This window comes from Cervus canadensis, chromosome X (assembly GCF_019320065.1).
Source record: "Cervus canadensis isolate Bull #8, Minnesota chromosome X, ASM1932006v1, whole genome shotgun sequence".
Lineage (NCBI taxonomy): Eukaryota > Metazoa > Chordata > Mammalia > Artiodactyla > Cervidae > Cervus > Cervus canadensis.
Genome location: NC_057419.1, coordinates 101381463 through 101408676, shown reverse-complemented (window position 1 = coordinate 101408676; position 27214 = coordinate 101381463). Strand labels below are relative to the sequence as shown.

The 27214-nt window shown below is 52.5% G+C and overlaps 1 protein-coding gene and 1 pseudogene across 3 annotated transcripts; both read left to right on the top strand.

The window, feature by feature from the left end:
• The first annotated feature begins 4350 nt into the window (after positions 1-4350).
• Positions 4351-6752, top strand: LOC122435851 (melanoma-associated antigen 10-like). Of its 3 annotated transcripts, XM_043459935.1 has the most exons (4): positions 4351-4401; positions 5186-5278; positions 5707-5813; positions 5940-6752. In XM_043459935.1, the coding sequence occupies exons 3-4, from the start codon at positions 5727-5729 to the stop codon at positions 6564-6566; spliced, it is 714 nt and encodes a 237-aa protein (XP_043315870.1). In that variant the 5' UTR covers positions 4351-4401; positions 5186-5278; positions 5707-5726; the 3' UTR covers positions 6567-6752. The 3 variants fall into 3 exon arrangements, with proteins under 3 accessions (XP_043315870.1, XP_043315868.1, XP_043315869.1); XM_043459933.1 differs by having other exon boundaries at positions 5707-6752; XM_043459934.1 differs by having other exon boundaries at positions 4373-4497; positions 5707-6752.
• Positions 6753-22365: 15613 nt separating this feature from the next.
• On the top strand, positions 22366-23834 carry LOC122434760 (annotated as a pseudogene).
• Positions 23835-27214: the final 3380 nt, after the last annotated feature.

Here is a 27214-nt window from a genome sequence, read left to right as displayed (position 1 = left end):
TGGGGGTCAGGCATCTCAGGCCGCCATTTCCCAGCCCAGGGACCCTCGCTGCCCCTCTGAAGAAACCTCAGCCCCACCCCTCCTCCCCCTATCAACTGGTTCAACAGAAAACAAATGATCACAAGCCAGCTGAGATCCAGGGCAGCACCAGGGGCCATGCGGGTAGCACGGGGCAGGCCATCACTTGCTGGCGATCACTCTGTGGCCGAACTTTTCCCTATCTCGCAGCAAGGCCAGGATCTGAGCAGGGCTCATCCTCAGCCTCTGCTCCTGCAGCTCTTGCCAGTCCACGTCCTCCCAGTCCCAGTTCCCAATGTGGACAGCCAGGGTACAGTGCTGGGTCCACATAGCACAGGCTGCCACCACATCTCCATGGTCTTGACATCCTAAGGCTGTTAGAAGGACAGACAGCTGAACCTCACCTCCCAGGACTCCCAGGACCTCATGTGGGTGTGGAAACACAGAACCACAAAGGCCAGGAGCCTGACACAGCAGCCTCCAAGCTCACAGCCCTGGGCCGGACATCAGCCCCACATGTCCGAGCATCCTCCAAGCCTGCTGACACAGAATGCGGGGGTGGGGCGGTTGCATCACAGAGGGCTGGCTCCTTCCATCCATCTCCACACTGTCCGTTGACGGGGGTTGGCAACCCAGAGGACCCATCCATCACATGCAGTCTGTGGGGAGGTCAGGAAGGAGGGCGGGACAGCGGGAGAGAGGCACATGGTGAGTTCTAAGACAGAGGGCCCTGAAACCCTGGGAGCACTGAGGAGGGAGGGCAAGTCCCCTGGCTTCACAGCCCGGTGGCCGGGCTCTGGTCCTCTCCCAGAACAAATAGGCACAGTCCTGGGCTTGGCTTCCCCCCGCCCCACCACTGCCCCTACTCCACCTCTCAACTCCCTGGCCCCATCCCTGCCCATGCTCTGCAGAGCCCCCATCTTAGCCCAGGCCTGCTGAGCACAGATCTGTGCTAACCAATCTGGCCTTGGCCCTGGAACGGCCCTGCCAGGTGTCTTCCCCATGCCTTTGGGAATCACATTCCTTGCAGCCCTTCCCAAACCACTGCCTCCACTGTCAGTAGATGCCCCAGCCCCCACCTAGAGCCTAGAGAAAGAATGAAGGAGAGCAGGAACTACTGGGACGGGTGCACTCGGTGTCATTGCCAGGGCCTGGAATGGCACTACACAGGGATTACCAAATTCAAACCTCAAATAACCCACTAGATTACTCTCACATCTTTCCACGGCTGAGGAGGTGCCAGGGATAGAGAGATAGCCCATGACTACAGGGGACCTGACCACATGCACCTCTTTCCTCACTTCTTTCCTTGTACCTGGGGGGGTCCCTGTTTACTGGAGTGGGGTGAAGGCAGGGGAGCAGAGCCACAGGCCTGAACCTCAGTAGATTCTCAGCACCTCTAGCTGGAAGCCTCCATCTCCACGTGACTATGAGGATGGGGACATGGTCCCAGAGGCACCCAGTCTAGGGCCTCCTGGGCCTTCCCTTCTCCAAGCACAGCAGACAGGCCCACGAGGTCCCACATGATCTGGCTCCTACCCCAGCAGCCTGCTCTCCTCGCCCCTGGATTCACCTGTGGTAGCTATGAAGGCCATCCTTCCATCCTTGGAACATTCCAGTATGTTCCTACTTCAGAGCATTTGTAGAGTGTAAGGAGTCACATCATGTCCCCTCAAGTTCAGGTGCTGGAGTCTCAATCCCAAGTACCTAGGCATGACCTTATAGACAAAAGAAAGGTCTTAACAGAGCTGATGGAGGTCCAGTGAGCTCATTAGGATGGACCCTCCTCTAACAGAATGGCTGTCCCCATACAAATGACGCATTTAGAGACAGACGGGCACACAGGACAACTCCAGGTGAAGAGGAAGCCCAAGCCCAGGCATGCCCACCACGGCCAGCAATGCCCTGGAAGTGAGAGGGGAGAGATGGGACAGATTCTCTCCACAGCCCTCACAAGAGCCAACATCAGCTGACCCCTCCACATTGGCTGCTGGCTTCCTGAACCAACACGGTTTGTAGTTTGAGCCACCCAGCCTGTGTGATCCTGACATGAAAACCTTTCTCCAAAGAAGACCCTTTCTCCAAAGACACAGAGTGCCAATAGGCACATGAAAAGATGCTCAATATTCTTAATTATTAGACAAATGCAAATCAAAACTCCAATGAAGTATCACCTTACACTGGTCAGAATGGTCACCATCAAAAATCCTATGAAGAATAAATGTTGGAGAGGGAGCAGAGAAAAGGGAACCTTTGTACACTATTGGTGGAAATGTAAGTTGGTACACTCAATATGAAGAACAGTATGGAGGTTCCTTAAACAACTACAAACAGAACTACCATATGATCCAGACATCCCATTCCTGAATATATACCCAGATAGACAAAAACTCTAATGTGAAAAGATACATGCACCCCAACATTCATTGCAGCACTATTTACAACAGACAAGGTATGGAAGCAACCTAAATGTCCATTGACAGATGACTGGATAAAGAAGATGTGGTATACACACACACACACAAACACACACACACACACAGACACACACACACACATGCACACACACACACACGCAACACGGGAATACTACTCAGCCATGAAAAATAATGAAGTCATACTATTTGTGGCAACGTGGATGGACCTAGAGATTATCATATTAAGTGAAGTAAGTCAGAAAGAGAAAGACAAATATTCTGTGGTAAGCCTTATAGGTGCAATCTCAAAAGATGATGCAAATGAAATTATTTACAAATCAGAAAGACTCAGAACAAAATTATGGTTACCAAAAGGGAAAAGCAGGGGAAGTGATAAATTAGGAGTTTGGGATTAACAGATACACACTACTAAGTATAAAATAGTATTACTGTAGCACTGGAGAAGACTCTTGAGAGCCCCCTGGACAGCAAGGAGATCAAGCCAGTCAATCCTGAAGGAAATCAACCCTGATACCCATTGGAAGCACTGGTATTAAAGCTGAAGCTCCAATACTTTGGCCACCTGATGGGAAGAGCCAACTCACCTGGGCTTTGTCCTCTCCCCACCTAAGCCACTGCTCCTCACACCAAGTCCCCAGTCTCTCATAGACCCTGATGTCAGGAAGTCAGGACAGGCCTAGTGTGCTCTTCTCATCCTAGGGGCTCCCAGGGTCAACAACAGGGGCGGGGATCTGTGGGCTTCTGACAGTCCTTCCTCAGGGTCCCTTCAGTCTTCCCTCAGGACGGATTCTCTCCTGTCCCCTACTAAGGTCCCAGCCCTTATACCAGGATCCCAGTCTCTCTGAGACATGGAATGTCAGGAATTTCACTCCCTATACCAGATTCCCAGTCTCTCTGAGACATGAATGTCAGGAAATGCAGCATGTGTTCATCTGCCCTATGTCCTCCCAGATCCCACTCTGCTCTGGGGTCCAAGGTCCCCTCAGTCCTCCCTCCATATCCTCACATTGACTCTCAAAAGAACTAAGATCTTTCCCTCTGCCCATCTGAGGCCCTGCCCCTTCTAACAGTTGCCTAATGTCTCTGAGACATAGACGCAGAAGTCAGAACAGGCTGCCAAGTGCTCATCCCACCACCAGGATCGTCCAGGCCTGACAGCAGGGGCAGGGATCTGTGGGGTTCCTTATATCCTCCCTCAAGGACCTCATCTAGAGCCCTGGCAGATCCAGGGATGCCCTTTGTGTTGACCAGAGGTGGGACTCTCACATCAAGGCTCAGGGATCACAGAGGGTGGATGAGCACATGCTGCATTTCCTGACATTCGGGTCTCAGAGAAACTGGGGACCTGGGAGAGGGGGTGTGGCCTCAGGTGAGCAGAGGGAAGAAGTCCAGCTCCTCTAGGGTTTCAAGATGAGGACCTTGAGGGAGGACTGAGGGGACCCTGGACCCAAGTCAGAGGAGACCTCAAAGAATCCTGTAGCTGCTATTGGTCCTTGGCGACCCTGGGGTAGGATGAGCCCAACATGCATGGTCTCACCTCCTGACATCTGGGTCTCAGACTGGGGACCTGGTGCAGGAGGCGGACTTCCTGACACCTGGGATTCAGACTGGGGACCTGGTATGGGGGCAGACTTCCTGTCATCCGGGTCTCAGACTGGGGACCTCGCATATGGGGCGGAGCCTCAGGGGGGCCGATTCCCAGGTCCTGCAGGGTGTCAAATTGAGGACCCTGAGGAGGGACTAGAGGACACTGGACCCTAATCAGAGGAGATCTCAGAGAAGCCCGTCTCTTTTTTCAGTCCAGGGCGACCATGGGGGCAGGATGAGCGCAACAGGCATGCACTGACTTCCTGACATCCAGGTCTTCAAGAGACTGGGGTCCTGGTATAAGGGGCGGGGCTTCAGTTGCGGAGAGGCGAGAATCCAAGTCCTGTGCGGAGGCAAGGTGAGGTGCCTGCAAGAAGACTGGGGGGACCCTGAGTGAGGACTGACAGAACCCCACAGATCCCTGCCCCTGTAGTCGGCCCTGGGAGCCCTTGGGGTGAGAAAAGCATACTCGGCCTGTCTGACTTCGTGGCATGCCGGTCTCAGAGAGACTGAGGACCTCGTGAGAGCGGCAGGGTCTCAAAATGGCGGACGGGACAGTCCCGGGTGCTGCTTGAGTCCAGGCTCCACGCGAGGAAGGACTGAGGCAGTTAGACCCCCAACACGGAGGGAGGGATCCTGGCCCTTGTGGGAGCTCTTGGAGGTCTTAGAGCAGGGTGAGCAGGGTGAGAGGGTTTTTGACATCTGGCTTAAGTACCTTGGGATGTGAGGTTTTCGGGCGGAGGGCAGAGGCTTCTGGTTGGCAGAGGCTGGACTCCCTGGACTGAGCAGATGCCTGCCCAGTGGTTAGTGCTTGGAGGCCAGGCGGGACATGAGGAGCAGCTGAGGACCAAGCATCTCCCCAGCCTAGAACCCCCAAGAGGCTCTGGGCAGGTGTGGCCACATGTGGGGCCCCTCAGTGCTTTCTGCACAGACACGGGTCTTGTTCTGAGTTATCCTGCAGGCCCCCAAAGGGGAGGGTCCAGGCCGTGCCAGGGGGAAGGGGAGAATTACAAGGGAGCCCCGGGGGGACTTCCCACCCCACAACTGGGGGCCCTCACAGAGTCCACTCCTCCTTCCAGCACAAAAGGCCCAGGGCTGTGCCACACTCTACCCTCAAGGTGTCCCCATCATTTCTCTCACAGGAGCTCCAGGGCCCAGGAGGCCAAGGCGGAGGTCTGAGGCCGATATCCTGAGGTCAGAGAGCAGAGGCGGTCCAGGCAGTATCAGGAGTTAAGGTGAGGAGGGTGCCCTGAGTGGGGCTCCCAATCCCAGAATAGAGGGGACCCCAGAAGGCCCTAATAGCCCCCACTTTGTCAGTGCCAGAAATCTCAGGCTGTGCTGACTTCACCCTGGGGAGCCACTTTACTTCTTCCTTCAGGTAGCCAGGGGACTGGCCACCCAGGATAAGCACCCCTGTGAGGTCTGAGTGAACCCCTCAAAGGGAGACCTGTAAGTGGCCTGTATCAGACCACCAGGGCCTCCTGTGGGTTCTAGCCTGGGGAGATGCTTGGTCCTCAGCTGCTCCTCATGTCCTGCTTGGCCTCTATGCACTGACCACAGGGGCAGTGCAGTTCTCAGCCCAGGCCATTCACACCCCCTCCTCCCCTAAGCCCCGTGGTCCCCATCTGTCCCCCTGTCTCACTCCTGTCGAGTTTGATCACAGGCATCGCGCTCCTGGTGGAGATGAGTGAGCTGAGCAAGCCGGAGGAAGACCTTCAGGACCCAGGCGAGGCCCAGGGCCCGGTGGAGGTGCAGCTCTTGGAGGCTGAGGTGGGGGAAGCTGCATCCCTCTCAGCCTCCTCCCCCACAGTGTCCTCCTCAGCCCCTGGGGAGGCCTTGCCCCAGGAAGCTCTGAAGGAGATGATAACTAACCTGATGAACTTCCTGCTCCTCAAGTATCAAGCCAAGGAGTGGACCTCCCAGGCAGAAATGCTGGAGAAGGTCCTCAAGGATAACCAGGAGCACTTCCGGGTGGTCTTCAGACAAGCCTCGGAGTGCCTGCAGCTGGTCTTTGGCGTGGAGGTGACGGTGGTATACCCCAGGGCGGACACCTACGCTATGATCCCTGCCCTGGGCCTCACCTGTGATGCGATGCAGAGCGGTGAGCAGGGCCTGCCCAAGGCCGGCCTCCTGGTGCTGGTCCTCAGTGTGATCATGAGGAATGGAGACCCCACCCCTGAGGAGGTGGTCTGGGGAGCACTCAGCAGGATGGGTGTGTGTGTTGGGAGAGAGCACTCCATCTTTGGGGAGCCCAAGGAGCTGCTGACCCAAGTGTGGGTGCAGGAGGGATACCTGGAGTACCGGCAGGTGCCTGACAGTGACCCTGCTCGCTACAAGTTCCTGTGGGGTCCCCGGGCCTATGCAGAGACCAGCAAACAGAAAGTCATGGCATTTGTGCTCAGGGTCAGACAAAGGGCTTGGAGGTCCTTCGTGCTCCAGTTTGCAGAGGCTGCGAGGGAGGAGAAAGGACAAGGAGGCCTGAGCCAGAGCAGCAGCCAGTCTAATCCTTCCCTCTGTGATTAAAGAGGGAGTATTCAGCCTTCTCAAAACTGAGGGCCTGGGCCAGTTGGGGGAGCCATTGTGTAGCGTCTTTGGGTTCCTGCTCCTTATGATGACAGGCAGATTCATCTCTGTTTCTTTTAGAAAATTGTCAAACTTGAATTGTTTTAATGGAAGGCTAAATAAACTTCAGTGTCTCAGCTTTGTGAATGAGGTTGATCATAATGTGCTTATGCTTACCCAGTTCAAGAACAAAATTTTTGCTGTTTTGTAAAAGCAATTGGGAACTCTTCCATTTTGTTTTGTGGTCCTGAACAGGATACAGTGGAATTGGAATTAGGACTGTTTTGGAAATGTGAGCTTACTGAGCAGTAGTATTGATGGGGGAAGAATTAGATGATAAAAGTAATCGTAGTGAATTCATGTTTCTGTCCTTTTGTGTATCATTCCCAAAAACTAAATTATCTCTGTTTATTTGGATTTGCCTGGGTTATTTAAGGAAGTAGCAGACAGTTCATCTGAGCTCCCTGTTCACTGGCTCATTTATTCCAAAGACCTTTATGGAGTCCCTGCTCCGTGAAAGGTCATGTTAGCAGTGGGGACACTAGGAGAAGCAGGACACCCCCACACCTCGAGTGATTGTCTCAGAGCTGCAGTCACACAAGGAAGATGGAAAGACGTCCCCTAGTCCAACGGAACAAGGCAACATGGGAAGGGGTGGTGGAGCTCCAGGAGGAGCACTCAAATGTTGGTGCCTGAGCCAGGGTAGTTTGGGGCTTTGAGAAACTGGGTTCCTTCTGTGGGAGGTGATCATGATGAGGCTGGTTGGTGGCAGCCCTCAGACTTACAGGCAGTGTGTGATGAGGTTGATGGGAAGGTCTGAAATAGATCATTGCTGTTAGGTGTCCTTTTGCATCTTGGATAAAGCCCAGAGAGATCTCTTTCTGAGGCAGGAAGGAAGGGGTTCTTCCTGGCTCTTGAAGCATTGCTGTTGACCACAGGGGCAAAGGAGGTGTTTTCTACCAACCCCCATCTGCTACGAATCCTGGAGAGATGCGAATCTTGCTCTTTGAAGTATGGCCCTGTATTCCCTACACTAGCCATCCTCTCTGCCCTGGGAAAGCTGATTACCAAGTATATTGAAATGACTGTTTGGTCATCTGGACTATATTTTGACCACTTGTGAACATGGTCTAGATTTCAGTGGGAAGAAATGTGTGAGGAGAAGTTGCAAATGTGGACAGGACATGCTGGGTGACTGGAATCCTGGGAACAAGCTTTGCAGCTGGGAAAGACACTGCTCCCCACCCCCAAGCACACACAACGCCCAAGTTGAATAATATATCCTCCAAGAGGAAAACACTCAGATCAGCAATTTTGACTGGTTTTCTATTCTGTTTCCTATTGAGCTGCCAATTTTCTGAGGTGTCTTGAAAACAAAAAAAATTTACAGAGGAGAGAGGGACAGAGTCTGCGATCTGAATAACATTAGAAATAAGTACTCGCCAGTAAAGATGTAATGTCTGCCAGTGTCCCTGGGTTCAGGCAGGTTGAGAAGTGTGGAGGCAGCAGAGGACTTACAGGTTAAGGCTGTGCCTGGCATCAAAAGGCAGGAGTGACTTCTGGGCCTAATGAGGTGGTGAGGTCACTGCAGTGAGGGGTGCAGATGGGTGGAGGGGGCTGAAGGGGCAGCTTTCCCTGCTGAATGCCAGAAAACAACAGGAACAGGAGATGTGATTCTAGTCACACATGTGGCACCTGCCAGATAGTCAGTGGACACTTGGAAACGGTGGAGAATTTCAAGACCCATGTGACCTACTCAGACTCTCCTCTCCAAAACAAAGGAGATTTTGTCATTATAAATTCTAACCACTGTTCTTTGTTGAGCATCTGCTAGGCAGTGTGGAATTGAAGAGGTGTCAGGTGTTCAGTCACCTTTGTCTTATCTCCCCCTGCACACATGGGGACATGACCCTGCCAGGCCTCTTCACTTAGGAAGGGTCATGTGATGACCCGTAGCCAATGAATTTTAAGCAGAAGCATTTTTGTCAGGACCATTTGTTTTGAAGGGACATAGGCACCCAAGGGTTAATCCTCAAGCTAGGATAACACACAGACACAGACCACTCCGAGTGTGGTTCCTCTCCCAGAGACTAAAGTCCTGCACCTCTGACCTTTGAGAGAGGCTGCCCCACAGGGAGCTGGCTACAGGAATTCCTCCTGCCGCACCCACAGTCACACTCCCCCTGCCCGCCCCCCGCCCCCCGAGCTGCACTGTCAGCCTCCTTGGGGCTGTGCTCAGTCTCCATCAGGAGGGCAGCAGCCAGCTGCCAAAGTTCCCTGTTGGGGTTGGAGACATCCTCCTCGTGGGGCCCAGTCCCAAGGCCACCCACCCTTGCTGCCCACAGCACCCCCTCTCCCCCGTAACCTGGCCTTGGGATTTGTCCTGCTGCCCCCCACTCAGAGCCGCTTAGGCCCTGGTCCCGATGACTTCATGTGTGTATCTTTATCTGGAAGTCCCAAGGTAGTGAGAGAGTCAATTCCTAGGCAGGTTGATAAGAAGTCGAGGGGTCCCCATGGAGAGAGGGGTCTGGAATTCTCAAAGAGGAAGAAAGGACAAACTTTTTTTTCCCCCTCTACATTCCTTAGGATTATATAGCAATAATGTATCCTGCTTGAGGACAGTCTCTAAGAAAATCTTCTAGCTAATTCTGTTATCTCAAATTGTAAATTATGTGAGTAGGTCTGGTGAGGTCTTTACAACCTCCAGACATTCTTTTGATTCACTGTAATAACTAATCTGAGAGTATATAATTCCAGTGCTAGGACTAGCAAGGGGGTACTCTTTCTACTTCGTTCTGAAGACTATGTCAGAAGTTTTCTCTATCTCCTTTATACTTTAATAAAACTTTAGTACACAAAAACTCTGAGCAATCCAGCCTCGTCTCTGGTCCCAGATTGAATTCTTCTCTGGAGGCCAAGAACCCTGGCCTCTTTGCACGATTCAGCAACACCCTTTCAGTAGCATCCCCTTCCACGGTGCTTCAGGTGGAGCCGGCAGGACTTGACACAGCATCTGGGCAATCTCCTCATCGTGGCTCAGTAGTATTCATTGCCATAGAAGTGCAGGGCACATGTCTATGATCCTGAAGTGTATTAGACCATTCCCTGTGGAATACCATGTGTTGGAGGGAACTCAGGGTCTTGTGAATGTGACTGTGAGGTCCTAGCTTTTGAGCCTGAGTGTGAGAGGCAGAGGGGTGTCTGATCAGCCATCCACAGAGCCAGCTAGGAGCCAGTCAGGCTGTTTGAGCAGAGGAAAGGCTCTAGCAGATGGCAAGGTTGGTACCCAGGACACTCTTCTAGGTTTGAGAGGCACCAGACTCCAATGAGAATTTGGAAAGTAATCAGGTCCCAGGGGTGCAGGCTACAAAGAGGTTTGGCCGCCCCATAGAGGTGGAAACAGCAAGCCTCTGGAGATCCCATTTGACCTGGCTGGGAGAGGGAAGGGGGAGCAGATGCCACTGCAGGTGAGCTGCTGCCCCGGCCTCCATGAGGACATTCGTGCTCTGGGGCCAATTCCAGGACCACAGCCCCGGGGGCCACTCTAGGATGGATACATGACAGCTATCATAACAGGTACTCCTCATGCGCCTTATTGGATATGACTGCTAGGTTTGGTTGGGTTCTTGCTCTGGGTACATAAGAACCTCAGGCCTTTGGCTGCTAGGGGGCCCAAACTGCCTCCCCCAACCGACTTATATGGAGGTCATTTCCAGGATCCAGCATCTTCAGCAGCAGCCTCTGTGTAGAAACACACCACCATGTTCCCAAGCTGATCTTGCCCAGGTCATCACAGATTGGACTGGTGCCATCCCTGGCTTAAGGATTCTCAGTGAATGTTCTGCTCCTTTGTGAAGTCCCTGTGTTTCCTCATGGCTTCCCTGGAGGCTCAGTGTTAAAGAATCTGCCTGCAATGTGGGAGACACAAGTTCGATCCCTGGGTGGGAAGATACTCTCGAGGAGGAAATGGCAGCCCATTCCAGTATTCTTGCCTGGGAAATCCCATGGAGAGAAGAGCCAGGGGCAGGGGTGGTGGTGGCTACAGTCCATGGGGTGGCAAAGAGTCAGACACCACTGAGCGACTGAGCACGCTGAGACATAAACCAAGCTAAAGATTTGCTCTGAACCGTTGTATCTTTGACAAGACACTGGCCCTTGCCTGGATCTTGACAGATTTCTGTGACAAATAACACTGGCAGACGTCTTAAAGTGGTTTTTGAGCAAGTATAGGGTTCCAGGTCTACACCTGGCATTGGTTAGTGGCTCTTGCCACATACAGGCAAAACATCTATGAGGTTGGATCAGGGCAGTGTTTGTGGGGCTTGAGAAAAAAGTGGATCCAGAGATGTTTCTGTGGTGAAAGAGGCCAGGTTAGTATATTATATGGGATTGGAGGTTAAGGGAGAGGAAAAACCAAAGGTAATTTAGGAAGGGTTGTTTCACACTTACAGGTTCCGAATGCTTGTGTTTGGTTTCCTTTCTATTTCCTTTTTTTTTTTTTTTATCATACTCAGCATCTTTTGCCCAAAGTTTCCTTATCTTTTTTATTGAAACTGTCAGTAGACTTTATTTTGACCTTTTCCTTTGTAATCCTTTAAGACTTGAATAACAATTGTGAAAATAGCAGAATTCTCATATGCCTTCACCCCGTTTCCCCTATTACTAATGTCTTACCTTAATATGCTACATTTATTACAAGTAATGAGGAAGTATTGATGCATTATTTATTGTCAACTAAAGCCCATACTTTACTCAGATTTCTATAGGTTTTACCCACTCCAGGATCCTGGCGAGGAAACCACCCTAACATTTAGTTGTAATGTCTCCTTGGGTTCCTCTTAGCTTTGACATTTCTTTAGTTTCGATGGTCTTGACAGTTTTGAGGAGTACTCAGTAGATGCTTTGTACAGTGTCCCTTGATTAGAATTTGTCTGATATTTTACTCATGCCTAGTCTGGAGAAGGAAATGGCAACCCACTCCAGTATTCTTGCCTAGAGAATCCCAAGGACGGGAGCCTGGTGGGCTGCCATTTATGGGCTCGCACAGAGTCGTACATGACTGATGCGACTTAGCAGCAGCAGCAGTCTGGGGTTATGAGTTTGGGGGAGGAATATTACAGATGTTAAATCCCATTCTCAGCACATCATATCAAGTGTATATACTATTAGCACAATTGACCACTGATGGTGCTCTCATTGATCATCTGGCTGAGGTAGTGCTTGTCATGTGTCTATGTGATAAAGTGATTGTTTATGCCCCCTTTCCATCCTGTCCACTTTGGAAGAAAGTCACAATGTGCAGTCCATGCTTCAGGGGTGGGGAGTTGTGCTCCACTTTCTAGAAGTGGAAGTGTCTGCATAAACTGGAATCTTTCTCAGTGGGAGATTTGTCTATCCTTGTTTGTGTAATTAAGAAATTGTTTATTTTTTTCAGTATGGACTCATGGTATTTATATTACACTTTGGGTTAAAATCCAATACAACTTTATATATTTTTATTTTAAAATTGTTCGGCTTGGCCACTGGGAGCTCTTCCTGTCAGCTCCCTTTGTATATACCTTTGTCATACCCCTGAAAACGTTGCTTCCTTTTTTGAAAATTTTTGAGCACTTTTTTTTCACACCCTACAAAGATGCTCCAGGCTCATTTTCCATCTTTCCAGTCCCAATTCTAGAATCATAAATTTTTCCATGGGGCCCTTGTTCCTTTTATTGTCGAATGATATTGACAAAACTAGATCTGTACACTAAGTGTGCTCGTTGGTACTGAAGGGTCATTGGTTCTGTGACCTCTTGGTGGTCAGAGCAAAGAATTGTATGTGTACTTCCTATCCTGTGTTTATTTATATATCTAGAAATATTTTAGATGGTAAGGATTTCATGGATATGACACCAAAAACAGAGTCAAAAAAAGAAAAACATAGATAAATTGGACCTCATCAAAATTAAAAAAAAAAAAAAACCTATGTGCATCAAAGAACACAATCAAGGAAGCTACCATATGATCCAGCAATTCCACTTCTGAGTGTATATTCCGAAGGAAATGAAAATAGGATATCAAAAAGATATCTTCACTCTTACATTTATTGCAGCATTGTTCACAATATCCAAAATATGGATACAACCTAAGTATCTGTCAGTGGATGAATGGATAAAGAAGATGCGACATATTCAGCATAGAGCCATGTGAGAGAAGGGAATCCTGCCATTTACAACAACTTGGAAGGAGCTTGAGGGCATTATGCTAAGTAAAATAAGTGAGACAGAAAAAGATAAGTACAGTTTGTTATCACTTACATGTGGAGTCGTAAAAGGACAAACTGGGACTTCCCCGGCAGTCCAGTGGCTAAGACTCCGCACAGCCAATGCAGGGAGATGGATTTGATCCCTGGTTGCGGAGCTAAGATCCCACATGCTTAGCAGCAGGGCCAAAAATTAAAAAATAAATAAAAATAAATTTAAAAAGTAAAATGGTCAGAGAAACAGAGAAGAGAGTGATGCTTACTAAGAATTAGGAGATGGGGAAATAGGGAGAGATTGTTCATAGGGTACTAGGCCCCACTTATAATACTAACAAGGTTTGGGATCCAGTGTACAGCAGGATGCTCATAGCCCACAATTCTGTATCAAATACTTGACTATTGCTAAGAGAGTAGAATTTCTATGTTCTCACCACAAAAAAGAAATGTGACAAGATGGAGGTGTAGCTAATATTATGTCAGTGATCATTTCACCATTTATAAATGTATCATATCAACATGGCAAGATATTTGCTTGAACTCCATCCCTCCTTGCTAGTGAGGCTTATTTTCTAGTGGAGTAAACCTCACTGCAATTGTAGTGTCATTCACCCACGTGATGCTTCCAGATTTCAGCAAGAAACAGTTTTCAGTGTAAGTGAAATTTTAAACGTCTCATAGGCGATGCTGTCTCTTCTGGCTCCGATACAGCATCCACGTGACACTCTGGAAACCATTCTGCAGATAAGAATCCTTTTCTGCTTGTTTCAGTTTTTTAAAGTTGGCATCTATATATTCTCATACTTTTCTAATTTCAAATTCCATTGTTTTCCCTGACTGAAAAGTAGGAACACCTATTGGGACTAGAGGACACCTATAGGTTAAGAATTCTTTCCTGGTTCGACCATTTATTACTCACAAAGCATCACCTCCCCCCCCCCACACACACACAGAGAACAATGTGAGTCCATTTCCCAGCTTTGACAGTAACCACCACACAGTGAAGTTTAGTAAACACCAAGTGTTTACTATGGGTGCAGCTACCCTCCATCCAGCATCTGTGCTGTCACTGCAGCCTTCTCTCAAGGGACAAGGAGGCCCCCTCCTGAGTGAGGACGACACCCCAGAACAGATGGTCCCATAGAATGCAACTCTACCATTACTGGGGACCCCAAGCCTGGCTGTCAGACTAAGAACCCCTCCACAACGCCCACTTTCTCAGTGAACTCGGGGAGCCAGAGGTTTGGTCTGTAGGGTGCAGTCTCAGATGGGCAGAGGGAGGACCCCAAGTCCTGTGGAGATTCGAGGTGAGGACCAGAGACCGAGGGTTCCCAGGGAATGCATGTGCTGCCCTCCTGACAACCGTGGAGAATCACTGGGTGTGGCATCCAGATGTGATGCTACAGATTCCTCTGAGAAAGAAGTGAGGGCCTGGATCACAGACTTCGGGTTCAGGTCAGCAGGGTGAAGGAGCCCAGCCATGCTAGGAGTCAAGGTAGCACCGTGGGGGCAGGGGGCTCTGGGGCCCCAGAACATATAGGTCATCACTGCTTTCAGCCTTGGAAGACCCTGGCAGGGTTGTGGGAATGAGTCCCCCACCCCTGGTTTCCCGCTCGGGTGTGCTGGCTCAACAGGGCCTGGGTCTCTATGGGAAGTAAAATCAGGTGGGTAGAGGGCAGTGCCCACACTAGCTGAGAGTCAAGGTGAAGAACACAGGAAAGGCTGAGTGACTCCCGGGACATCATCTCAGCTCTTGGCATCCTCAACCACTAAGAAGCCCTGGGCTTGTAATGGCCACAGCCTCCTCCTGGGGCCTCAGGGCAGCGAGGCCCTTGGTGTGAGGGTCTGGCCTCTGCCGAGGACTTTGGCATCCCAGAACCTTCCAGGGCTCAGGATGAGGACCCAATGGGAGAACACAGGTGACCCCACAGTTCCACGCCTCTGCTGCCAGCCCTGGGCATCCCTGGCGTTGGGATGAGCACTTGGCAGCGTGTCCTGACTTCTGCATCAGGGTCTCAGAGAGACTGGGGACCTAGGATAAGGGGTGGGGTCTCATGTGGGCAGAGGGGAGGGTCCAGGTCCTCACGGGACTCAAAGGGTGTACACTGATGGAGGACTTGGGGGATCCTGGATGCCAATCAGAGGGGACCCCACAGACCCCCACCCCCTATATTCGGGTGCTCTGGGAGGTATCGGTGTGGAATTAGTGTTCTAGGCTGATCCTGACTTTTGGAATTCCAGGTCTCAGAGAGACTGTAGACCTGGTTAAGAGGAACGGGGCCTCGTCTGGGGAGAGGAGAGAATCCCAGGTCCTACCCAGAGGCAAAGTGAGGTGCCTGAGGGAAGACTGAGGGGACCCTGGACCCCAGTGAGAAGAGACCTCAGAAAAGCCCATCCCTGCTGTCGGTCCTGAGAGACCCTGGGATATGATGACCACAACACGCATGGTCTGACTTCCTGACATCCGGGTCTCAAACTGAGGTCCTGGTATAGGGGGGCAGAATTCCTGACATCCGGGTCTCAGACTGGGGTCCTGGTACAGGAGGCCGAGTTCCTGACATCCGGGTCTCAGACTGGGGTCCTGGTACAGGAGGCTGAGTTCCTGACATCCGGATCTCAGACTGGGGTCCTAGTACAGTGGGCAGACTTCCTGACATCTGGGTCTCAGAGAGACTGAGGCGCTGGTGTGAGGAGCAGGGCCTCAGTTGGGGAAAGGACGGAGCACAGGTCCTAGCGGGAGTAAAGGTGAGGATCCTGAGGGAGAAGTGAGGGGAGCTGGACCCCAGAACAGAGGGGACCCGGGTTGTCCCCAGGCGGTAAGATCACGTGCAGCATATCCTGACATCCAGGCCTCAGAGTGACTCGGGACCTTGTGAGAGTGGCGGGGCCTCAAAGTGGCAGACGGGAAAATCCCTGGTCCTGCCTGGAGCCCAGGCTCCATGCGAGAAAGGACTGAGGCGGTTGGACTCTAAGGCAGGGAGGTTTGCTAGCCTTGTGTGGGGGTCTCAGAGGCCCCAGAGCGGGGTGAGCAGGGTGAGTAGTTTATTCACCTATAGCATCGGGGCCTCGGGAGGTGAGGTTTTCAGGTGGACGACAGAGGCTTCAGGTCGGCAGGGGCTGGACACCCCGGCCTGAGCAGAACCCGCCCCTGTGGTCAGTGCTGGGAGGCCAGGCAGGACATGAGGAGGAGTTGAGGACTGAGCATCTCCCCAGCCTAGGACCTGCAGGAGGCCCTGGGCAGGTGCAGCCACAGGTGGGGCCCCTTAATGCTTTCTATCCAGACTTGGGTCTTGTTCTGAGTTTCCCTGCAGGCCTCCAAAGGGGAGGGTCCAGGCCGTGCCAGGGAAGAGGGGAGCACTACAAGGGAGCCCCTGGGGAACCTCTCACCCCACAGCTGAGGGACTTCGGAGAGTCCAACCCTCCAACATGCACAGAAGGGCTAGGGCTTTGCTACAGTGTGCACCCTAGGTGCCCCCTCCATTTCTCTCACAGGAGCTCCAGGAACCAGGAGGCAAAGGTGGAGTTCTGAGGCCCTTGTCTTGAGGTCAGAGCAGAGGAGGTCCAGGCAGTGCCAGGAGTCAAGGTGAGAAGGGTGCCATGATCATGCACCAGAGTTACCCCATCCCGGAACATAGGGGATCCCACAAGGCCCAGATCCCTCCACAGTGTCAGCCCCAGAACTCAGGGCTCTGCTGACTGCACTCTAGGGAGCCACTGCCCTTCCTCCTTGGGGTAGCCAGGGGACAGCCTGCCCAGGAGGAGCACCCCTATGAGGCCCAAGAGCACCCCTCAAGAGGAGACCTGTATCAGACCATCCAGGGTGCATTGAGGCCATTCACACTCACTCTCTCCTGCAGGCTCGTGGTCTCCATCTGTCCACCTGCCCCACTCCTCTCTGTGGTTTGATCCCAGTCATCATGCCTGGGATACATGAGGTCTGCCAGCCTGAGAGAGTCAGGATCCAAGAGAGAAGGAGGACCTTTTGGAGGCACAATTATTTTGGGGGGAGGAGGAGGGGGAGAAAGCAGAGGAGGAAGAGGAGGTGGAGGAGGAGGAGGTACAGGAGGTGGAGGAGAAGGAGGTGAAGGAGGAGGAGGTGGTGGAGGTGGAGGTGGTGGAGGTGGTGGGGGAGGTGGAAGAGGAAGTGGAGGAGGTGGTGGAGGTGGTGGAGGTGGAGGAGGAGGTAGAGGAGGTGGAGGAGGAGGTGGAGGAGGTAGAGCTGGAGGTGGTGGAGGTGGAGGAAGAGCAGGCGGAGGAAGGAGATGCAGCGTCCTCCTCCTCCTCTCTCCCGATCTGGGACACCCTGGGGGAGGTGGCTGCTGCTGCAACAGCCAGTCTCCCTCAGAGCCCTCTGGGTGTCTGCCCCTCTCCCACTGCCTTGGCTGCCACTCTGGTGAGCCAATCTGAAGAGCACCGTCTCAGCAAGCAAGATGAAGTGCCAGGCACCTTATGTGACCAGGAAGGTGCCAGGTCCTCACTCTGAGATGCACTATGGGTGAAAATGAATGAGCTGGTGTGATTTCTGCTCAGCATGTATATCACCAAGGAGCCGATAACCAAGGCAGAAGCACTGAATAGTGTCCTCAAAGATTACCAGGACCACTTCCCTGTGGTCCTCTGTCAAGCCGGGCAGAGCCTGCAGATGGTCTTTGTCTTGGAGGTGAAAGAGGTAGACCCCAGTGAGCACAAGTATGTCCTGGTCCTCACCCTCAATGAAATGCTGAGGGATGGGCAGAGGTTGCCCAAGGCTGGCTTCCTGGTGGTGATCCTGTGCCTGATCATCGTGCATGAAGACGGTGCCCCTAAGGAGGAGGTTTGGGCAGAACTCTGCAGGATGGGGTTGTGTCCTGGGAGGGAGCACTATGTCTATGGGGAGCCCAGGGAGCTGCTGACCCAAGTGTGGGTGCAGGAGGGGTACTCGGAGTACCAGCAGGTGCCTGACAGCCACCCTGCCCACTATGAGTTCCTGTGGGGTCCCTGGGTCTGTGCAGAGACCAGCAAGTTTAAGGTATTGGAGTATCTGGACAGAATGGGTTGAAGGGGTCCCAGCTCCTTCCACCCGCTCCACAGAGGCTCAAGGGTGGAGGAAGAGGGACCCTAAGCCAGAGCAGCAGCCAGGCTCCTTCCAGGCCCATGTCCAGCAACTTGTCATGGGGGACAAGAAAGGAGGCTATCCTTCCCTCCATGATTGAAGAGGGACTGGTCAGCCTTCTCAGCAGTGAGAGCCCGGGCCCATTGGGGGAACCCAGTGTGTGGCATCTTGGTGTTCCTGTTCTCTACAATGACATGGAGACTCATCTCTCTTTTCTTTAGGAAGTTTTCAAATGTTATTCCTTTTAATAGAAGACAGTGCATTCCAGTATCTAACAATGTCAGTGACATTGATCACAGTGTATTTGTACTTAGCCAGTTCAAGAACAAGAGTTTTGCTGTTTCGTAAAAGAGATTGGGAACTCTTCCATTTTATTTCATGGTCCTGCACAGCATAGTATGGAATTAGAATTAGAACGATTTTGGAAATGTGAACTTGCTTACTAAATTGGTTGTTGGAAGAATTAGAAAATAAAAAGTGATAGTTGGAATTCTTGCTTTTTAGACTTTTTGCATGTCATATTGTAAAGCTAAGGGATCTCTGTTTATTTGGATTTGTCTGGGATATCTAAGGAAATAGCAGACAATTAATTTGAGTCAAATAGCCCCTGTTCCTTGGCTCATTAATTTCCAAGACCTTCATGGAGCCTCTGCTCTGTGAAAGGCCTTGTGTTAGCAGTGGGGACACTAGGAGAATCAGGACACCCCACACCTAGAGTGATGTTGGTCTAGGAGCCAAAATCACATGAGGTGTGTCTTAGGGGTGAGGAAAAACCAAAAAGGGACACTGCTGTGTGGCATCCTTTTGCATCTTGGGTAAACCCCAGAGAGATCTCTTTTTGGGGGAGGGAGGGGTCCTGGCTCTTGCCGCATTGCTGTTGACCACAGGGGCAAAGTAGGAGTTTTCTCTACCCCCTATCTGCTAGGAAACCTGCAGAACTCCAGTCATACTCCCTTGAAGTGATGCCCAGAAATCCATAGACTGAACCTCTCTTTCCTGGTCCCAGGGAGCCAGAACCCAAGGTGTTAATTAGCTTTTAATTATAGACTGTAACTGGCCATTGCAATCAAGGACTTGACATTGGTTGGGTCTGAAGTTATGGAAAGTAAGGGTTTGGGTGGAAAACCAGCTGGAATAGAGGCAAAGAGAGGTTCTTGCTTCTATTTCCTGGAGCATCTTGTCATGTCCTGCTGGAACATTCCTCCACACCCAAATTTAACAGGTCCTCTAACTGCAAATGGGCATTCCCTGGTAGCTAAAACAACGAAGAATCTGGTCGCAATGTGGAGACCTGGGTTCGATCCTTGGGTCTGGAAATCCCCTGGAGGAGGTCAGTCAATCCAGTATTCTTGCCTGGAGAATTCCATGGACAGAGGAGCCTGGTGGGCTACAGTCTATGGAGTCGCAAAGAGTCAGACACAACTGAGCGACAATGGTCTAACTGGAAAAGTTACATAGTTTTATCTATGAAACATCTTGTTTGGCTGATTAGCTATTTCACATCCTATTGAGGTGCATATTGTTTGACACGCCCTGGATCACAAAGCCGCCAACCCCATCCAGTCGAGAGTGGAGGAATGTCTGGGAGCAACAGTGTGAGAGATTCCTGCCCCACCATCACGGTGCTTATGGCCTTCAGGCCCTGCGAGCTCAGTCTCATCCCTCAGGTGCATCCTGCAGCTGAACACAAAGGGATCCTCACACCTGCTCGCCTCCAAGATGAAGAACTGAGGCCTTGGGGGTTTGGGCATCTTTGCAGGACCACATGCTAGTGAGGGCTGGGGTGGGCTCAGAACCCTGGTCTCAATTCCTCTGGAGTCCCCGCCCACCCCATGCCAAGGCCCGACCTTCTGATTTCTCACACCTTCCTCTTCTCAGTGCTACATGATGCCTCTGAGGTGACAAAAGCTGGCCCAGGGAAGGAAGGGGACAAGGAGAATCAGAAGCACTGTCAGGGCTGCTCTGTGGTTTACTGAGAACTGACCCTGCCCGGGGCCAGCATCTCTGTCCAGTTCCAGCGCCTCCCGCGTGAGGGCGGTGCCCTGTCCCTGCTGCTGCTATGGGGCCTCCTGCCCAACTGAACCTGCCAGGCTGACCAGCTCCTCACTGAGCAGGAAGAAGGGAGGATCTGACTCTGTGGCCCCAATTCCCACTGGGATAAGGCCCCTACAGGAGCCTCCTCCAATACGGGAGGGAAGGTAACATGGGTGGACCCCTGAGGCTCCAGGTCTCCCTAGCTGCAGTGAGGTAGGGGAACGTCTGGAGGGCCTCTGGGCTGGGGACACTGGAGCTGGGCCACCAAGCACAGAGGCAGGAAAGCCAGGCTGAGAAAGGCAGGTATTGAACATCATGAGGGCTTGTGTGTGCACAACACAAGTGTCCCGAGCCATGGCTGACAAAGACCCCTCGGTGACACACAAACCCACTGCAAGGGTCTGGGTGGTGCCTCGGGGAGGGAAACCAGGAAAGGCAGCTCCTTTAGGACCCAGGGGGCAAGGAGGGGCCCTGAGTGTGGGGGTGGGAAGGTGCAGAGGCAGGAAAGGCCACCTAGCCAGGCTGCCTGCAGATGCCATGCCTTTCCATCGCCTTCTGAGGAGCCACCAGGGGCCCCCACCGACATTCACAGCCTCCAGGGTCATGTCCCAACCAGAGTAATCGACCTGAAGGAATGCTTTGTCAACCTGTTTAGAAGCAAAAAGGCCAGGGAGCAAGCTCAAGTCAAGGCCTGGAGCTCCATCCATGCTGCCAGTCCTTAGCCTGAATGACCCCTGGGAGAGCTTCTTCCACACCCTCTTAGCGGTCCCCTTTTAGACACCAGGCTGTGGCCCTTACACAAGGCAAATGAGCCTGCTGAGTGGCAAAACCGGGGGACAGTGCCCTAGGGTCCTTGCACACAGGCCTTTCCAAGGTGCCAGTCTGTCCCCTACATGGTGATGTTGAAGAACAGTGGCCCACAAAGGCCAGAGAACACGCATCTCCAAACCCACTGCTCAATTGTTCATTTACAGTGAAGATAGGTGACTCATTAGGATTTCCTCCAGTCCCACACCCAGACTCTCATCCATTTTCAAATACAGGTAGACAGGGGTTTCCTTTGGTCACATCTAACTCAATAAGTCACACATGTCCCTGGGAGTGAGTGTATGTAAAGCAGGCCCATTGCAAAGCGTCTAACCAGAGAGCCAGCAAAATCACTTGATGGACTTGGATCTGGCTAAGGGAAAACAGGTCCACAGTGGTGGTGGGGACAGGGGCAGGGACAGAGAAGAGGACCAGTGAAATGCTTGTTTTCAGCAGAACAGGCTGTACCCTGAGCCCCCAGTCAAGTTCTTCAAAGGGCAAGTACCCATGGAGACCCAAGTTGGACATAGGAGGCCAGGACTGGGGGTAGCAGAAGCCAAACCACCCCATTGACAAAAGGAAATAGGGCTTTTGAGGCAGCTTCAAGGGAGGCTGAATCCAAGGCTCTGGGAAGGGGATGGGGAAAGCACACACACACAGGTTTTCCCATATTGAGCACTCTAGGGCCACAAGAGCAGTCTTTATGGGAAGAAATAGAAACTGAAGACAATAGCCTGTGTTCTGCAGCAGGATGAGGTCTGGGGGTGGGCACTCGGCAGGCTGCAAGCTCAGCAGAATGCCTGGCTATGCCCTCCCACACGGACTCCTTGGGAGTCTGTGTCTCAGGTGCTTGGGAGCAGTCAAATGGAGTGTGAGGTCGCTCCCACTGTGCTCAAGCACAGCCCTACTCTGGGGAGAATTCAACCTGAGGGGCAGTGTGGGCAGGACAACAGGACTCTTGACTGAACACGACCTACCAACCAGCAGCGCCAAATGGAAGAGGACAAAGCCAGAAGAGGCTGAAGGATGGGGTGGGGGCACCAACTCAGGCTAGGCCAACCAGGACACTACGGACCCCATCTTCTGGGAGGGACAGCCATCAGAGTTCCATCTGACTCCTGGGGTCTCTCTTGCTGTTTGCCAAGCTACGATTCGCTGGGGCCTGGCTCTTCAAGAAAGCCAGCCAAAGGCCTGCCCATTACTAGGGAGGGACGTGAAGCTAGGAGCACATTTGTCAACCCATCCAGGGCCTGGCCTCCTACAACAAGGCGCCTGACAGCAGATGGAAGCCTTTTCAGGCAACCTGAAGCATACTTTTCTGTACTTTCAGCAAAGAGACAAGCTGGGGATCCCATCTCCTTTCCCATCCTCCCCTCTCCCACACTGGGCCAGGGCTGCCTCTCCACATCACCTCTGTGACATCACGAAGGAAATAAGGAAGCTGACCACTTAATTGGCTGCATGGCCCACAGCTGAGATTCTAGACTCTCCAGACAATATTTATTGGGCATCCCGACCCTGGTCTGAGGCCCTTCTGCCCTGAGCGTTCACTGCTTGGGTAGAGAATGCTTCTGAGCTAGACTGGCTTCATGGTTAGTCAGAGTTCCCATGAGACATGTGCAGCCCCGCTGGCCCCATCAACTGATGGAGAGGCCACAGCAGGGCACCCCCCTGATGTCTCCCCAGATCCAAATGTGGATTCAGGGGAGGCTTTGGAGAAGCTGTGGGACCAACCTGAAAGTCCAGATCTGGGCTCCCAACAACCCGCCCTGACAGGGCCTGAACCCAGAAACAGCCAATGAGGAAGAGAACAATGCCTTCCTCAGGCTGTCCTTCCCAAGGAAGCTCTGGATGATCATGGAGGATGCAGCCTTCACCTCTGTGCACTGGAATGATGAGGGAGACATGGTGGTCATCGAGGCATAGAGGTCATTCCAGGCAGAGGTCCTTCAGCATAGAGGCACAGATAGGATCTTCGAGACAGACAGCATTAAGACTTTCATTCACGAATTGAACCTGTATGTTCAGTAAAATCTGCCCTTCAGGTCACTCTGTGGGGAAGAAGAGGATGATGGTAATGTAGAAAGCCCTGGGGAGACTAGACTAGATGAGCTGAGTGCTGGACAGGTTTCATTTCCCAGGAGAACTTTTTTCTTGTGAGAGGGTGGTTAAGGAAAGAAGAGAAAGCAGGGCCTGTCATGTTCCACCATCCTCTAGACAGGATCCACAGGAGTGACTCCAGACCCTGAGGGGCCACTTGATGTCAGGGAGTGGCAGTAACACACTGAGTGAGGCCAGCAGTGGGGGAGCTCTAGGGAGTGCACTTGCTAGGGCCTCATAACCTGCCAGGAATGAAGAGACTTTATCTCCATACTTAAGCAAGGCTAGGACGGTGGTGGGGAGGAGGGCAGTGAGGAATGGCCATTCTACCCCACGGTGGCTAAAGTGATTAATTTCCTTTCAGATCTATCACGGCTCCAAGTTTCAGAGAGATAAGCCTCTGCTCCTGCAGAACATCTAGAGGAAAGGTGACCCCCGAACAACTGCTCAGCCCGCCACTAACGCAACAGCGGCCCCAAAGAGAAAGAAGCAAGGCGGTGACAACCAGACACTCTCCTCGATTCCATCACAATGAGTCCACCCAAGAGGCTGACAAGAAGGTCCAGAAGGGAAGCCAACTGTTCACGAAATCCCCAGCCAGTGCTCATTTCTGTTCTATGGCCTTTGGTTTATAGGCAATGTAGCCAGGCAGGCCAGGGAAAACCATCTCCCCAGCGAGCTGGGTGGCCCCAGTGGAGAGGGTATGTCCAGCAATTCCATGTCTGTATCCCCAGCTACTGCTGGAAGGGATGGCGCAGGGCAACTGCCCAAGAGCCCCTCAAGGTACCCAGATTGTGGTTCGGTGATGACTTTGTACAACACCTATGATTCCATCGTGAAGGCAGCCGTTTCAGTTGTGGCCCCAAATGAGGCCCCTGAGGCGGACGAGGAGCAGGAGGAGTCCTCAGGCTACACGTGTTCCCTCTGTGAGCAGTTCAAGGATAATCCCAATCCCTGAGCCACCAGGTCCCTAGGGATACTCAAAAGCATTCTCTTGTAAGCAAAAATCTATTTCTAGCTCTAATAAAGTACAGCAAAACTCCACGGGAGTAAATAAAAAATCGAATGAGAAGTATGAGTCTGTGTTCTATCTGTCCATGCTATTCACACACGGCACTGGGTGAGCCCAATGAGGCTGGAAGCCCATGCCCCAAGCAGGCCTCAGTTGGGTACCCAGGGTCCCTTTTCATCTGAAGCAGCAGCACTTCACATGTTCGGCCAAGAGTGTGGTTCCCGAGCCATGCGCTGAGGCCAGCCCAGGATGGGTGGGTCCCTGGGCCTTGCCTGTCACACAGCAGAAGACCCAGTCTGCCTCCTGACGATGGGGGTGTCACCTTCCATGAATCATGCACCCTGAAGCAGAAGGGGCTCCTCCTGGGTTCCCCGATGATGTGACAAGTTTTTGATCAGCAGCTGAGTGTCTCCAGCTCCCAATCTAGGGGCATGTCCAAGAGGCCCACTGGAAAGCAGGGTCACTCCACCTTGGAAACACATGACCCCAAACCCAAAGACAAGTACAAGATTTCCACAAGCTGAGCACCAGCCCTTGTTGTTCTGCCCTCATAGTTGTGTTTAGGATCTAGGCACCATGTCCAACACACATGGCCTGGTCCGGACATAGGCCCAGGTGCCCAAGCATCCTGCAAGCCTGGTAACACAGAAGAGGGGGTCACAGAGGGCTGGCTCTTTCCATCTGTCTCCACGCTGTCTGCTGACAGGGGCGTGGTGACCCAGAGGACTTGTCCATCCCATGCAGTCTGTGGAGAAGTCAGAAGGAGGGCAGGACAGGCGGAGAGAGGCAGTTGGTGAGTTCCAAGAAAGAGGGTCCTGAAACTCTGGGAGCACTGAGGAGGGAGTGCAGTTCCCCCTGGCTTTGCAGCCTAATAGCCTGCCTCTGGTCCTTTCTCAGCACAGAAAGGCACAGTCCTGCTCTTGGCTTCCCCCTGAGACCCACCCCACCCCTCAGGTCCCAGCCCCATCACTGTGCATGCTCTGAAGATCCCCTATGTTACTCTAGGCCTGCTGAGGGCAGATCTGTGCTAACCAATCTGGCCTTGGCCCTGGGGCCACCCTGGGTGGCCCTGCCAGGTGGCTTCCCCAAGTCTTTGGGAGCCACCTTCCTTGCATCCCTTCCCACACCACTGCCTCCACTGTCAGCAGGTGCCCTGGGCCCTGCTCAGAGAGAATGAAGGAGAGTAGGAACTTCTGTGATGGCCACGCTCCCTGTCCTCGCCAGGGCCTGGAATGGAACCATGCAGGGATCATAGACTTTAAACCTCAAATAACCTGCTAGGTTACTGTCACATCTTTCCACGGCTGAGGAGGTGCCAAGGCATAGATAGCCCGTGACTGCATGGGACCTGACCACAGGCAATCCATCTTCACTTCTATCCTTGTACTTAGAGGGGGGTCCCTGTTTACTGGAGTGGGGGAGAGGTGGAGGAGCAGAGCCATGGCCCTGAAACTCATCAGGGTCTCAACATCTCACAGAGCCTCTGTTTCCATGTGGCTGTGAGGATGGGGACAAGGTCCCTAAGGCAACCAGCCCAGGGTCTCCTGGGCCTTTCCTTTCCCAAGCACAGCAAAGTCACAGTTCTTACAGGCCCACGAGGCCCCATGTGATGTGGCTCCTACCCTGGCAGCCTGCTCTCCTCACCCCTGGATTCCCCCCACTAGTCATGAAGATGATTCTTCCATCCTAGGGACATTCCAATGTGTTCCTGCCTCAGAGCCTTTGTAGGGTGTGAGGAGTCACATCATGTTCCCTCAAATCCAAGTGCTGGAGTCTCAATCCCAAGTACATCAGCGTGACCTTACAGACAAAGGAAAAGTCTTCAGAGGTCTAGTGAGCTCATTAGGATGGACCCACCTCTAACAGGATGGCTGTCCCCATACAAAGGACACATTTAGAGACAGACAGCCATACAGGAGAACTGGGGTGAAGAGGAAGGCAGAACTCGCCCAGACATGCCCATCATGGCCAGCAATGCCCCAGAAGTGAGGGGAGAGAGATGGGACAGACTCTCTCCACAGCCCTCACGAGAACCAATATCAGTTGACACCTCAACCTTGGCTACCAGCCTCCTGAACCAACACGGTTCAGAGTTTGAGCCACCTGGCCTCTGACCCTGACGTGACTGCCGGCAAATGAAGACAGAGGGTCAACCCTGTCTGGACATCTCTCTGTAGGGAGGGAGTGGGGGGATGACTTCTCCACTCCCAGCACCTTGGGCACACTCTTCCATGTCTGTACAACTTTATGTGTCTGTTTTCACCCTTGCACGGTGTCTGTTTACACCTCCATTGTTGGGGGTCCCACAAGTTACTGACACTTCTCTCCTGATGGAAGAGAAGAGAAATCCAATTTTGGCACTCAACATGACCACAGACTCACTGACTGAAGAGCCATGCAGGAGGAGGTCTGGGGCACAGGGCACACACCCAAGGTGCTAACACATGCCAGCAAACTGCCTTCTGCAAAGGCTTCCCCCGTGTTCACTCCCCAAACCACAGGCAAGGATGCCACTTCCTCACACACTGGCTGGCCCAGAGCATCATCATCCTGCTGAACTTCTATCCACCTGCTGGGTGACAAAGGGTCACCCTCTTCACTGAATCTGGGCTAGGTACCAGGGAGCCTGGCTGATCCCTGGGGTTTAGCCATTGCTATGTCCTCTACTGGGGTATGTGACTGGGTCCCTGGCTTGCCCAGTTTCCACCATTCAGTGTCTCAACCAACCCAACCCCTTCCTCCTGGGTGCCTCCAAATCTCACCTGTGTGGGTGGGATCCCTGAGTAAGAAGGGGCTGCAAGCGCTCCTACCTCTCAAAGCAGAGGGTGCCTGTTTGGTGGCCAGAGGAGGAAACACTCTTCTGCCTGCTTGTCTGGGTGTCTTCACCTGCACAAGGACCAGAGGAACAGGGAGAAAATCACCTGTGACAAGACAGCAATGTTGGACAACAAGCCAACACAGTTTTCTTCTGGGCAGCGGCCTCAGACCACAGGGACCCAGGAGGGCCCAACCGATGTGAAACTCATGTGCAGGTTCCCTCAGGGTTGGTTCTGGTCACCATAGCAGCTGGCCTATCCTCATGCGGCTGGGGTAGCGACTCCATGATGCCTCAGCCCACAGCACAGAAACCAAGCCCCCAGGAGTGATGGTGATCTACAGCCCAGGAGACCCAGCAAGGAACAAGAGAAAATGACTTCTCCCCTCACACTGCCACTCTGGATGGATCTGGGGACCCGCCGAGTCAGTGGGCCATCCTCCATGGACTCGTGGTTGGGCCCCACCAGGAGGGGAACCACGGACAAGCAGCTGAGCCCTGCAGGGTCAGG

Excerpts from the sequence above, each read along its gene's own strand:
- LOC122435851 (XM_043459933.1), top strand. The coding sequence starts at position 5,727 with ATGAGTGAGCTGAGCAAGCCGGAGGAAGACCTTCAGGACCCAGGCGAG.